Source organism: Schistocerca nitens, chromosome 9 (genome assembly GCF_023898315.1).
Source record: "Schistocerca nitens isolate TAMUIC-IGC-003100 chromosome 9, iqSchNite1.1, whole genome shotgun sequence".
Taxonomy (NCBI): domain Eukaryota; kingdom Metazoa; phylum Arthropoda; class Insecta; order Orthoptera; family Acrididae; genus Schistocerca; species Schistocerca nitens.
The window spans coordinates 402670177-402683248 of record NC_064622.1 but is presented as its reverse complement, the minus strand read 5'-3'; the positions used below and the strand labels follow the sequence as shown (position 1 = coordinate 402683248).

General features: G+C 42.8%; 2 protein-coding genes across 2 annotated transcripts in view; one reads left to right on the top strand and one right to left on the bottom strand.

The window, feature by feature from the left end:
- LOC126202875 (superoxide dismutase [Cu-Zn]-like) overlaps positions 1-9240 on the bottom strand; it is a 151901-nt gene extending 142661 nt beyond the window's left edge. Inside the window, exon 1 of the mRNA XM_049936915.1 lies at positions 9122-9240. Coding sequence (XP_049792872.1) covers positions 9122-9234 — 113 coding nt within the window. The 5' untranslated portion in view covers positions 9235-9240. The remainder of the gene's footprint in view (positions 1-9121) is intronic.
- The window catches only part of LOC126204276 (uncharacterized), a 681498-nt gene that overhangs the window by 490917 nt on the left and 177509 nt on the right, over positions 1-13072 (top strand). The gene's annotated exons all lie outside the window — the stretch shown is intronic.

Below are 13072 nucleotides of genomic sequence, written 5' to 3'. Positions count from 1 at the left end.
GAGGCTACAGTTTCTTCTGCTACCAGAATTGCAGACAGCTACGTCCACAGTGAGCGCAGTCTTACAAGCTTGCGTTACCGACCTCGTTTATAGAGGTGGGAAATGTGTTAACTGGCTGCCTCATTTCTGCTGCTCCACAAGGAAACGTCCGAGCATACTTTACAGAGCAGCAGTGGACGCGAGAGGATAGGCTCCGAATGCCGACAACTGCGATAGAAAGCGACGACCTTCTGCCAACTATATGGATGTTTTTGTCCCATCTGGTATGTTCTACCGGACGACCTTTCGCTAGTTCCGTGGAGGTTTTTGCGTCACCTGTCCCGTTCCTACTTTCCCAGTTATCATATCGCTGCTGTATTGCTGTCTTCTATTTCATTCTCGACGATGTGGACGTTAGACAAGGAACACCAGCTTTAATTGGGGAAGGACATCGATCGTGCCTTTTCTATGGAAACACCCGGGCTTTCGCCTTCAGTGATCGAGGAAAATCACAAAAAAACCGAGATCAAGATGGTCATCCTCCGAAGTACGAATCCAGTCCTAGCACAGCGGTAGCTCGTTCAATAATGTGTACTAATAAGGAGATAACCTGCGGCTTACCACTTCAAAGCGTTCGAAACTGGATTTTCTCGTAAGTGAGGTTGGATATTGGCAGAGAAGTGACTGAGCGACGTGCTATATAGATTGTTACATGGGCGCCAAAGTAGGTTTATGAAGTAATGAAAAGGTGTTAACTAAATCTATAAACCAAAGGAAGGAAGGAACATTAGATAGCCGGCCGTTGTGGCCGAGCGCTTGTAGGCGCTTCTGTCCGGAACCGCGCTGCTGCTGCGGTCGCAGGTCCGAATCCTGCCTCGGGCATGGATGTGTGTGATGTCCTTAGGTTAGTTAGGTTTAAGTATCTCTAAATCTAGGGGACTGATGAACCGTCGTTCTCTGTAATGCGATCTACAAATTGAATTAGGTCAGCCTGTGACTGTGACAGGAACTGTGCAATATTACCTGTACATTGAGAAAACAGACATAGACTGGTCATATCCAAAAGAGATTCGATCTGTCAGGTCAGGAGCCATACTGAAAAAACTAATCTAATAATATATCTAAAAAATGTAAAATTCAACAAACTTAAAATTTCAAATCTTTTCTAAACATTTTCTCGCTTACAGCCGCACTAAATAAAAAAAGAGAAACAGTTTATCATTAACCAAATGCTTGTCGTTTATGAGGTAAAACTTCAGTATCAAGCATGACGTTTTAATTTATTGTTTCTTTCTGCAATTTTGTCATATTATGACATGGTTGGAGACAGTGGCTGTTATTTGAAGACAAATGTTGATGGTGTTGGGACAGCAACCAGCCACAAATTTACTTTCAGTTCCTTTATTCAAAGGGTACCGTTACCGGTTTCGAATCGTTATGATTCATCTTCCGACGGTTTTCATGCTTTCCTTATAACATGTGGTGTGTTTTTTAGAGATTAATTGTCCTAAAATATAAATAATACCTAATTATAAGCACGCCACATACAGATGGTTGCGTTACAGATTTTCATTGGATGTGACTTACGTGAAATGTCGGCTTGGAGTGTTTGCTTTCATAACATCCGTCCAACAGGTGTGAATACATTCCCACTGCATTCTTATCGTTGCACACTTAAATTTTTCTCGCTGAACACTTCAGATTTGTCACTGAAAAGACTTCTACCACGCACCACATGTTTTGATACATACAAAGTGCTTACAAATATATGAGTATCAAAGATGCTATGATACATCGTAACATTTGAAGATGTCCTACGTTTGGAAAAAGATCATATATTCACTTATGCAACTGAAACGCCTTTTACACTAGTGCAGAGAGACATTTTTTTACCTATACAATACTAAAAAAATGAACAACTTTATAATTAATGTAACAGTATCCTCTCAAAAACTCAATAAATCCTTTTTCCCGGCGTAATGCAGCGACTCGACGTGGCGTGGACTCAGAAAATCGTCGAATGTGCCCTACAGAAATACTGAGGCTTGATGCTTCTATAGCCGTCGATAATTGCGAAAGTGTTGCCGGTGCAGGATTTTGTGCACGAGCTGACCTCTCGATTATGTACCATAAATGTTCTCTGACCTCATGTCGGGTGACCTGGGTGGCCAAATCATTCCCTCGAATTGTACAGAATGCTCTTCCAACCAATGGCGAACAATTGTGGCCCAGTGACATGCATTGTCACCCATAAATCTTCCATCGTCGTTTGGGAACATTATGTCCATGAATGGCTACAAACGGTCTCAAAGTAGTCGAATGTAAACGTTTCGAGTCAATAATCGGTTCAGTTGGACCAAGGGACGCAGTTCGTTCCATGGAAACACAGCTTGCACGGTGCCTTGTTGACAACCTGGATCGATAGCTTCGTGGAGTCTACGCCACACTCGCATCATACCATGAGCTCGTACCAACTGAAATCGGTACTCATCTGACCAGACCGCGGTTTTCTAGTCGTCTAGGGGCCAACCGATATGGCCGTGACCCCAGGAGGGGCGCTGTAGACTGTTAGCAAAGGTACTATTCCCATAGCCCATTAACGCCAAATTTCGCCGCGTTGTCCTAACGGATACGTTCTCCGTACGTCCCACATTGATTTCTGCAGTTATTTCACGCAGTGTTGCTTGTCTGTCAGCACTGACAACTCTGTTCAATCGCCACTGCTCTTGGTCGTTAAGTGAAGGCCGTCTGCCACTGCATTGTCCGTGGTGAAACGTAATGCCTGAAATTTGGTGTTCTCGGCACACTCTTGGCACTGCGGATCTCAGAATATTGAATTTCCTAAATATTTCCGAAATGGAATCTCCCATGCTGTAGCTCCAACTACCATTCCGCGTTCAGAGTCTGTTGATGCCGTTGTGCGGGCATAATGACGTCGGAAACCTTTTAACATGAATCACCGTAGTATAAATGACCGCTCCACCAGTGCACTGCCCTTTTGTATACGCGTACGCGTTACTACCGTATATGTGCATGTCGCTAGCCTATGACCCCAGTGTAATGAGACGCCGATCCTGTTTTAAGCGTCAGAGTTCGGTTCTTTGAAGAATAGGCGGTGGGGTCACTAATGAAGTGAGAAAAGCTCTGGTTGTTCGCTGCGAGAAGCTGGTAGAGGTGAGAGGGATTGATACGAATCGGAAGTTTCCCCAGGGTGGGGGAGGGGGGGAGGGCTCATGGACATGTTTATCCGGCCAGCCCCAAGGCGATCATGTGAGGCACAGGTATGTATGGCAAAGGAGCGGAACATTGGAACATGTTGACCGCGAAAGACTTGAACAATGGGGGTGACATAAGTTCCGTTTACTGTCCTTGGCAAAACGTCGCGCTGTCGCCGCGCTCGTACTTCATCACGTTCAACATCTTGTGCAAGAAACAACTGAATGCTGAAATCTTCATTACGAGAATAACCTCCGCTGCCTCTGACACTCAAACGTGAAGGTTTGTTGACTCTGTTTTCTTTCGCTCTATTATCTCCTTTGGTGTCATATTTTGGGGCAGCTCTGTGCAGTCACCAAAAACATTCTTATCCAAGAAAGAGCGGTCAGGTAGATCTGCGACATCAGTTGGCTGTTGTTTAGTTGTCTCGTAAATGAAACTCTTCCATCCTTGTACATACGCTCCATCAAGGGCTTTGTTGTTGACAATTCGGACTTGTACAGAAGAACCTACAACACATTCAATGAACAGTAGACGATAAAACGGTGTGTTCATAGTTCAAGTGGCTCTAAGCACTATGGGACTTACATCTGATGTCATTAGTCCCCTAGAACTTAGAACTACTTAAACCTAACTAATCTAAGGACATCACACACATACATGCCCGAGGCAGGATTCGAACCTGCGACCGTAGCAGCAGCGCGGTTGCGGACTGAAGCGCCTAGAACCGCTCGGCCACAGCGGCCGGCGATGTGCACATGCTTAACAGTTTCTTAAACATTGTACAGAAAGTTATGCACTGTGCAGTACGTTTCATTTGTAACAGACTTCCAGAAGAATTGAAGGAACTGAATGATGAACTCCCAAGTCTTCAAATGTACTGTAAGCTAAAGGTTATTGAAGAATGAGCTAGGTCCCAAATTTAATCATAAGTTTAGTTAAGCACAAGAGCTGATATTCATATTTGTTTTTAAAATTATCAATTTTGAGGGTTTCGTGCCTCAATCTGTAAAAATGGAGCCTTTACAGAATCCCTTTGTTGTGTGTGTATGTGTGTGTGTGTGTGTGTGTGTGTGTGTGTGTGTGTGTGTCCGAATGTATCTCCGACTGTTAAGAACTCTTTTCCTCAGGAACAAGGAGACGTACCAAGTTCAAATTTATGTCAGATATTATGGTCTACGGTCCCTTGGCGAAGTAAAAAGGTTAAGCTACTAAGTCAGTTCAAACGAAAGATGTGGCCACTTACGTCACATATTTTGAAACTAGAAAACTAGAAAAAAAAGCTACAGGCTGCTCCCTGTTCACCTAAATCGTCAAATTTGGCAAGAATCAAAGTTTCGCAGCACAAGTAAAGGAAAAAAACCTTTTAATTTGTAATTATATAGCCTGAAAAATTATATTTTGTCATTTTTTACCCGTCTGTCTGTTTGTCTGTCGGTCTGTTAAGATCGTTTTTATCTGAAAAAGTTTTGCATATCTCTTGGCGGCGTGAAAATTTTAAGCTTCTAAGTCACTGAAATCAAAACATACGGCGATTTAAGTCACGTATTTTGATACTCGGGAACCCACTAATGTAGTGTGATTCCTGTTGACTTAGAATCATAACATTTGGCAAGAAGAATGGTTCCACAGTGCAAGTAAAGGGAAAAATCCTAAATCGATAATTTGAAATTATATCACACGAAAAAAATATTTCTTTTGTCATCTCTTATCCGACTTCAAACTTGAAAGTAAAACAGTCTCGAAAGTGTTGGAATCCCTGGAACCATTCTCTTGCTAGTATCAATGTGTATAAGGGGCAAAAATCGACAATATTCTCGATTCCCAGAAGGGATACACTTTGAATATACATAATTTTGTAAGGAACCTTCAGTGCGCGATTCCTTAGTGTCTGGCCAATTTTTTCTTTTAAAACTGAAAGCTGCTTCCATTCACTCCATTTTCGGTAGTATCTGACTTCAAGATTATTGTTAAACTTTTGAAACCAGTCATAGCGTTTAAATATATGGGAACAATAATAACAAGTGATTGAAATCGAACACGCGGGGAAGGTGAACGGAAGATATAGGTTTGTCGGAAGCGTGCTGGTTAAGTAAGTGAAACTCACTGACAAAGGAAACACCGCACTTATCCTAGACACTGCTGCAGCCTTCGCAGCCGTTGTCAAGTGTGTGTGTCACCAGACTTCGAATTCAGAAAAGCGTTACTAGGGCTCTGTGGGCTGAGTACATTCGATACGAAAATGCAACATAGATGCCCAGAGGAGGAAGTAAATGAGAATATGTGCAAGGAAGATGGCGTCGTTACTGAGAAACTCCGTTGCAGATTCAGAGAACTCTTATTCGATGAAAAACGTCGCGACAGTTCTGCTGCCTCCATCGTGTTTCATGCTTGGGAACCGTAACAATTAAATAAGAGATACTAGAGAGCGTACAGAGAAGCATAGAGAATCGTTTTTCCGTCACTCCAGCCACGAGTGAAATGGGGCATAAAATAGCTAATTTCGGTAGGAACTATCGTCTGGCATGCACTGAACAGTGGACAGTGTAGCGCAAGATAAAGGAAGGTGTTTCCGTGACACTGATAATTTCGTGATTTTTTTTAAGCCACTGTAACGTGCGACTACGCCCGTTGCAGGTTAGCGTACGACCACGGCTTGTAGCTACTTGGGACATCAATACTGGCAGCACGAGATATTGTTGACCTAGCTGACGTGTCGTTCGCTGTAAGATTTAATAATTGTAAAAATATGTGTTATATTTATAAAAATTTGAGATAATCAATAAGGGTAAGAGTAAAAACAGCGTATCATTTTCTTAGTCAAGAATATTGCTAATTCATTATGGATCGCACTTAGTTTTGTTATTTTCGTGACAAAGGTTACTGCTTAACTTTTGGAAGGAAATTCTTAGCTTAGAGTAAAGATAAAGATTACATGCAGTCCACAGTTATGCGCTATAGCTCGGATTCTTTGAACTTTATGAAAACAGCGTACTCAGCAAAATTGATTGGCTTCACGTTCATTCATGTAAACATTTTTTCGTTTTCAGCATGTCACGAAGTTACCTATCTCAAAATACTTTCTTCGTATTTCAGAGAAGAATATACTAAAAGAAAAGAAAAAATATAGAAAATATCGGAGAAGTGTTGACTAGCGTGTCTGTCTAAAGTTTTACCGCCGATCATATAGTAGGGTAATGCGAGGTATCTTCGTGGTAAAGGTAATTTCGTGAAATTGTTTTGTTAACTCCTTGCGGTCACACCTGCTGGAGAGCAATGGATCACTTTGGGCTGCAGTCTTATGGGACATCGTTGTTTGCAGATATTGTTGACTTAGGTGCACTCTCCTCATAATCTTACAACTATCACAGAGGTTTGGAGATTTGTGGTAAGTCCTATGGGACCAAACTGCTGAGGTCATCGGTCCCTAAGCTTACACACTACGTAATCCAACGTAAAGTAACTTACGCTAATTACACCACACACGCTCATGCCCGAGGACTCGAACCTCCGACGGGGGGAGCCGCGCGAACCGTGACAAGTCTCCCAAGACCGCGCGGCTTCCCCCCCGGCAAAACAAACACAAAATTACCTTACACCTATCACGAAATTACCTACCCATATTATGAAATTATCCACCAATGTTTGTGGTACTTAATCATTTAAAATTCGACTTGTAATTGTCACATAATAGTTGTTACATTTGTATTTGTAGTTGGTCCTGTTAATATGATGTATATAACAGGATGAAATGCTTCCATGTTAGAGAGCGAAAAAAAGTTGTAAATGTAAATCCATCGCGAATATACAATTCTTTACCTTATATGAACCTTTAGATTACACACTTGTTGTTGGTTTTCCAGTTTTGTTTAACTTACCGTTGCACTGTTAATATAACAGCGATTAGAACTGTAAGTTCTTGCCATATTAGTTGGTTACAAATACTTTTACCCAATCTACACGGGAGAATATAAGAAACTGGTTTACATGTTTATGAACCCTGCATCCTCTATACACCATAGCAGTTAATAATGTATGTGTAGAAACACCATACTATTAATCATCGTTTGATACTGAAGTTCTAGCAGTAGCTGTGTTTGCAGACTAAATTTTTGGAATTCAGGTCTGCGGACAACTGTTGTTCATAAATGTCCAAACATTTTTCACACCTTTGTGCCATCATCAGTGGGTATTTGCATTCAATTCTGTGAAATGCAAACACGTTTAAGTAATAATTAGTCTAACGAAGTACGCCTAAAAGCAGTTATTTCTGTCGTGATTCTTATCTTATTTTCTACATTGTTGAGTCCTGTGTGACCAACTTTACAGTCTTATATAACAGTAGCTTATCATCTAAATGATGTTATTGTGAGTTTGGCTTGAGAGTAATCAAATTACTATATCTATAAACTTAATGTCTCTTTCTTCGCTACTGTATTTTTGCGATAACTTGAGATAACATACGAGTGGAGTTCCACAAAATTCGCGAACAGGCTCACAAAAAATGGTTCAAATGGCTCTGAGCACTATGGGACTCAACTGCTGTGGTCATAAGTCCCCTAGAACTTAGAACTACTTAAAGCTAACTAACCTAAGGACAGCACACAACACCCAGCCATCACGAGGCAGAGAAAATCCCTGACCCCGCCGGGAATCGAACCCGGGAACCTGGGCGTGGGAAGCGAGAACGCTACCGCACGACCACGAGATGCGGGCCCACAGGCTCACAATAACATCATTTAGTTGCTAATGACAAGCTACGCATGAATAATGTAAACAGGGTTCAACAGAACCTAACAATGCAGAATACAAGGTGATAATCACAACAAACATAAACTTCTTTTAGGCTTAATTCGGTAGAATAATTAGTTCTCAAAACATGTGTGCATTTTACAGAACTGAATACAAGTGACAGCATAAACATTCTAAAACATGTTTGGGAACGTATGAATAACAGTTGTTTTTGTAATAGACAGATGCGAATGACCATATCACATATATAGGGTGATGGGAAACAGTCTAAAAGTTTGTAAGGGTGTTGCACGATTGGTAGGATAATTGTTAAGAAAAAAAAGTCGATACTTTTCGCCATTTCCGAGTTAATTAGCATTGAAGTTATCCATAAGGCGTTGCTTGTGCAAATTCAGGCGGCCCGCCAGAGATGGTGTCACCAAACGTGTTCTTCGTTTGAGTTCCTAAAACCAAACAAAAGAGCGGTACAAAAATTGGGCATGGCACGTGTTCTTCGTTTGGTTTCCCAAAATCGAAATAGAGAGCCATACACAAATTGGACATGGGACAGAAGTGAGGATCGAACCCGAGCCAAATGTTGAGCAGTCTCGTGCACTATCATCTACAGTACTCTGAGAAGAACTGACACTAACTGTATCTTGCGGGCCGCATGAATTTGCTCAAGCAATCGCGTGATTGGCTAACTACAATACTAATTAACTCGGAAATGATGCAGCAAATCGAATTGTTTTTTAAATAATTATTTCTCAACACAACCTGCCACGGAACACCCTTACAAGCTTTTCAGAGTGTTTCTGGCCACCCTATATTATGCGCAATGACTGAAGTATACGTGCGCAGAGAGCTGAAGAGCTCAACTGAAAGATCTTTCCCAGCAGACTAGTGGACACCGATCCACTTGATAACAAACAAAGGACAAAAAGACATGTTCGGCCTAATCCTGGCGCTTACGCATAAGTTACCATCTGAATGTCTGTCGTTGAGTGAACTAGTAAAATGCCCATTTTCCTAGTGCTGTCCAAATGCCTCGCGGTCCCCTCAGTAACTCGTGACATAAGCCGTACTTTGGGACTGAAATGTCAAGACACTCGGAATTCTCCTGGACACAGGTATTGTGCTGTGGGGAAAGACGCATGTGCTGCCGAGATCAGCTAGTAATCCATCCTCAACTCACGCGCATCCGTAAGCTGCCATGGTGGTCGTCGAGGTCTCGAGTCTGTAGATGTCGAGGTGGACGGTCGCAGCTCTGAGTCTGGACTGAGAGTGCCCGAGCCACCGGCTCTTCATCCTGAAGACAACCGGCCGGCGGTGAAAGTGGAGGCCCCCACTCCGCTTCCCCACAGCCAGCGGTCTTCCTGAGTCACTGGCTTGGCCTCAAGGTCGTCCAGACTGCTACAGCTGCCGCCACTCATGTCTGCTAGCACACACGCAACCCTATTATCGCAGTTGTTAGTGTAGATATTGCGATGCACTTTGCTGGTGGCAAGTCTCTATTGCACCAGGGATGAGCCAGCCCCTTTCCTCGAAACTACTCGAATGTCGAACCTCACAGTCGATAGAACCCGTTGGAAAGTGGAGGAAACTAAATCAACTTTGTACTTTTAAATAGAACAACTTTTTTATTTTATTTTGTTTGTTTTTAGATAGAAACCATTTCAACAGATTCAGTTATTCACATAAAGAAGCAAAGAGAATATTGGTTCGACTTCATTACTATATGGAAACATTATTGAATGATATAGATAGTCAACAAGGTAAATGCCGTGTGGCTAGGACCTCCCGTCGGGTAGACCGTTCGCCCAGTGCAAGTCTTTCGAGTTGACGCCACTTCGACGACTTGCGTGTCGATGGGGATGAAATGATGATGATAAGGACAACACAACACTCAGTCCCTGAGCGGAGAAAATCTCCGACCCAGCCTGGAATCGAACGCGGGCCGTTAAGTAGGACATTCCGTCACGCTGACCACTCAGCTACCAGGGGCGGACGTCAACAAGGTACATTAGTATGACTGCACCATTACAATAAAAATGACGAAATTTTGTAAAATCCAGTTATAAATATTAACGTAAGGACAATAAGAAAAGGCGCTCAGTTTTAAAGTTCCTTTTTTACCTAGACGAATGAAGTGGCAAATACGTTTCGCGACGGGCCTATAAAAGCAACTCTAAAAGGAAAATAGTCTCTAATGTTTAAAATACTTTACAGTGGAACTGTCGTTCGATGACTGTACATATTTATCGCATTATGCAGTGTATGCACAATGTCCTCGTCAGTGTGGCAGGTTAGTTGGTTGGTTGGTTTGAGGGATAAAGGGACCAAACTACAGAGTCATCAGTCCCTAGTGTGGCAGGATTCGCAATTGGAGAGGTAATTAATTTTAGCAACTGTCCCGTTTTATCAATATTCACGTAAAATGCTCTTAGTCTGCTAACAGAGGCAAATTATCTCTTTGTGAGCGCTGAGTTAAGAAACCGAAGGGTGGCATGGGTTGCTGAATCGCCCGTTACAATGTATCTTCGATGTTACGGTACAAGTCCTCTAACTTTATCCATTCCGTTTTTGCTTGGTTCGCAAGTCTGCTACGAAAATCACAGTATGGTAGGAGTATGTCGGTGGAAAATATATGTAGCACGTTTTTCATCAGTTGGTCTACACGTTCGTTGGCCCCAATTCTAATATGTCGTGGTATTCATTGTAGATGCAGTTGCCGTAGTTTATTTGCTCGATGAAGATTTGTCATTATACCGCCTGGCAAGGGATTAACAGTTTTTCCTTCGGCTTCCCTCGTAAGAGACTGCAAGGCACTCATAGAAACAGTACATGTAAGGACTTGTGCAAACAATAGCTTGATAAATCGGCACAACTGTGTGGTTAATAGCGACGCATCTGTTGGCAACAGGAAATTGTCCACATCCTGTTTGATCTTAAAAAAATGTGACTCGTGCAGAGACGTACATTTTGGAAACATCTGTGTACAATTTGCACCAGTCATGCGAGTTTAAATAACTCTAAGTACTATGCGACTAACATCAGAGGTCATTAGCCCCCTAGACTAAGAACTGACTAACCTAAGGACATCACGCACATCCATGCCCGAGGCAGGATTCGAACCTGCGACCGTAGCAGCAGCGCGATTCCGAACTGAAGCGCCTAGAACCGCTCGGCCACAGCGGCCGGCCATGCGAGTTACGATACAGTTTTGGCAGTGTAGAGGTTTTCAGTTCAGTCGGTGATACGGACGCTTCAGTTGTATGACCATTAATTTTTTAAGCGATGTCATTAGCTTGAATCACATGACCCCTGCGAAACTGACGTTAACACTGTGCTGTCACATGTTCCAAGATCTTAACAAATTATATGATTTTGGTCGTAGGGGTTTGGGTTTATTTGACCAGTATGACTTAATCTGTATCAGATTTAGTAATCGACGTAATTTCTAGTGTTATGGATGATTGATAGAGGATCCGACCCTCATCATGTATCGACCTAACGAGTGAGAGAACTACCAGTTCCTCTTACCATGACCGATATACCCTAGGTGTCATTTTAACATAGACGCCATAAATACAGAGAGCTGCTGGTTGTGTACAGCCTAGGATGTTCAATCCGGACGTGGGAGCGGAGTCATACAGCATGCAGCCATATTTGATCTTGTTCCTAATTAACTGTTCGTGCCCATGGAAGAGGGTTCAAATGTTCAAATGTGTGTGAAATCTTATGGGACTTAACTGCTGAGGTCATCAGTCCCTAAGCTTACACACTACTTAACCTAAATTATCCTAAGGACAAACACACATACCCATGCCCGAGGGAGGACTCGAACCTCCGCCGTGACCAGCCGCACAGTCCATGACTGCAGCGCCTGAGACCGCTCGGCTAATCCCGCGCGGTTGGAACAGCGTCCTAGGTCCGTCTCAAAAATGGTTCAAATGGCTCTGAGCACTATGGGACTTAACATCTGAGATCATCAGTCCCCTAAAACTTAGAACTACTTAAACCTAACTAACCTAAGGACATCACACACACCCATGTCCGAGGCAGGATTCGAACCTGCTACCGTAGCGGTCGCGCGGTTCCAGGCTGTAGCGCCTAGAACCGCTCGGTCACAGCGGCCGGCAGGGCCGTCTCCATACGTTCGGATAATTTCGGGTGTAGTCTAGATGAGTGATCTGGCGTTACATTGTGATAGGCTGTTTCATTTTGATGTACACTAAAATTCTACACAGCGACTGATTGTTTTATTTTAATGGCCACCGCCATTCCAAAAGAGTTGTGGCTTCTTGGAACGTGGATGATGTCATATATAAGGAGGGTGCGGCTTGTGAAGTCACGGGTGGCGCACTGATCTGCTCACTTGACGTCACATTGTAAACAATGTGTTAACGGAAATAAGCAGTGGTGATCGCAAAAGATGTTTTACTCCATTACTGGTAACCTGCTTCAATCTTAGTAAACAGAGGGTGATACCATTGGCGACCCACATCGATGATGAGCAGAGCTGTGGTATACGAGGTGTGGCTAGAAAAAAAAGGACTAGTACTGGTGAAACAATAAAACGAATGCAATAAGGCTGAAAGTCGCGTGGCCTGTCACGTGACTCTCGCTCCGCCTACTGCTCGAGTTTCATCTGCCTCCTGCACTCAGTCTGCCCGTGGCGTCTGTTTTAAGTAGTTGACGTTTTGTCTGTGCGTCGGAAAATGTTGAGTGTACAGAAAGAACAGCGTGTTAACATCAAATTTTGTTTCAAACTAGGAAAATCTGCAAGTGAAACGTTTGTAATGTTACAACAAGTGTACGGCGATGATTGTTTATGGCGAACACAAGTGTTTGAGTGGTTTAAACGATTTAAAGATGGCCGCGAAGACACCAGTGATGACACTCGCACTGGCAGACCATTGTCAGCAAAAACTGATGCAAACATTGAAAAAATCGGTAAACTTGTTCGATACTTTCCTTGTCAACTCCTGTTAACTCAGACACTGCTCTGATTGTTAAACGGCGATCTTGTGCTTAGAGCCATTTGAACCATAGAATAAGATGTAGATCACTGCTGTTAGTAACATGATTTCAAAAATTATCAAACAAAGTGCAATTTGGTCCCTTTAGATACAAACTGGTAATT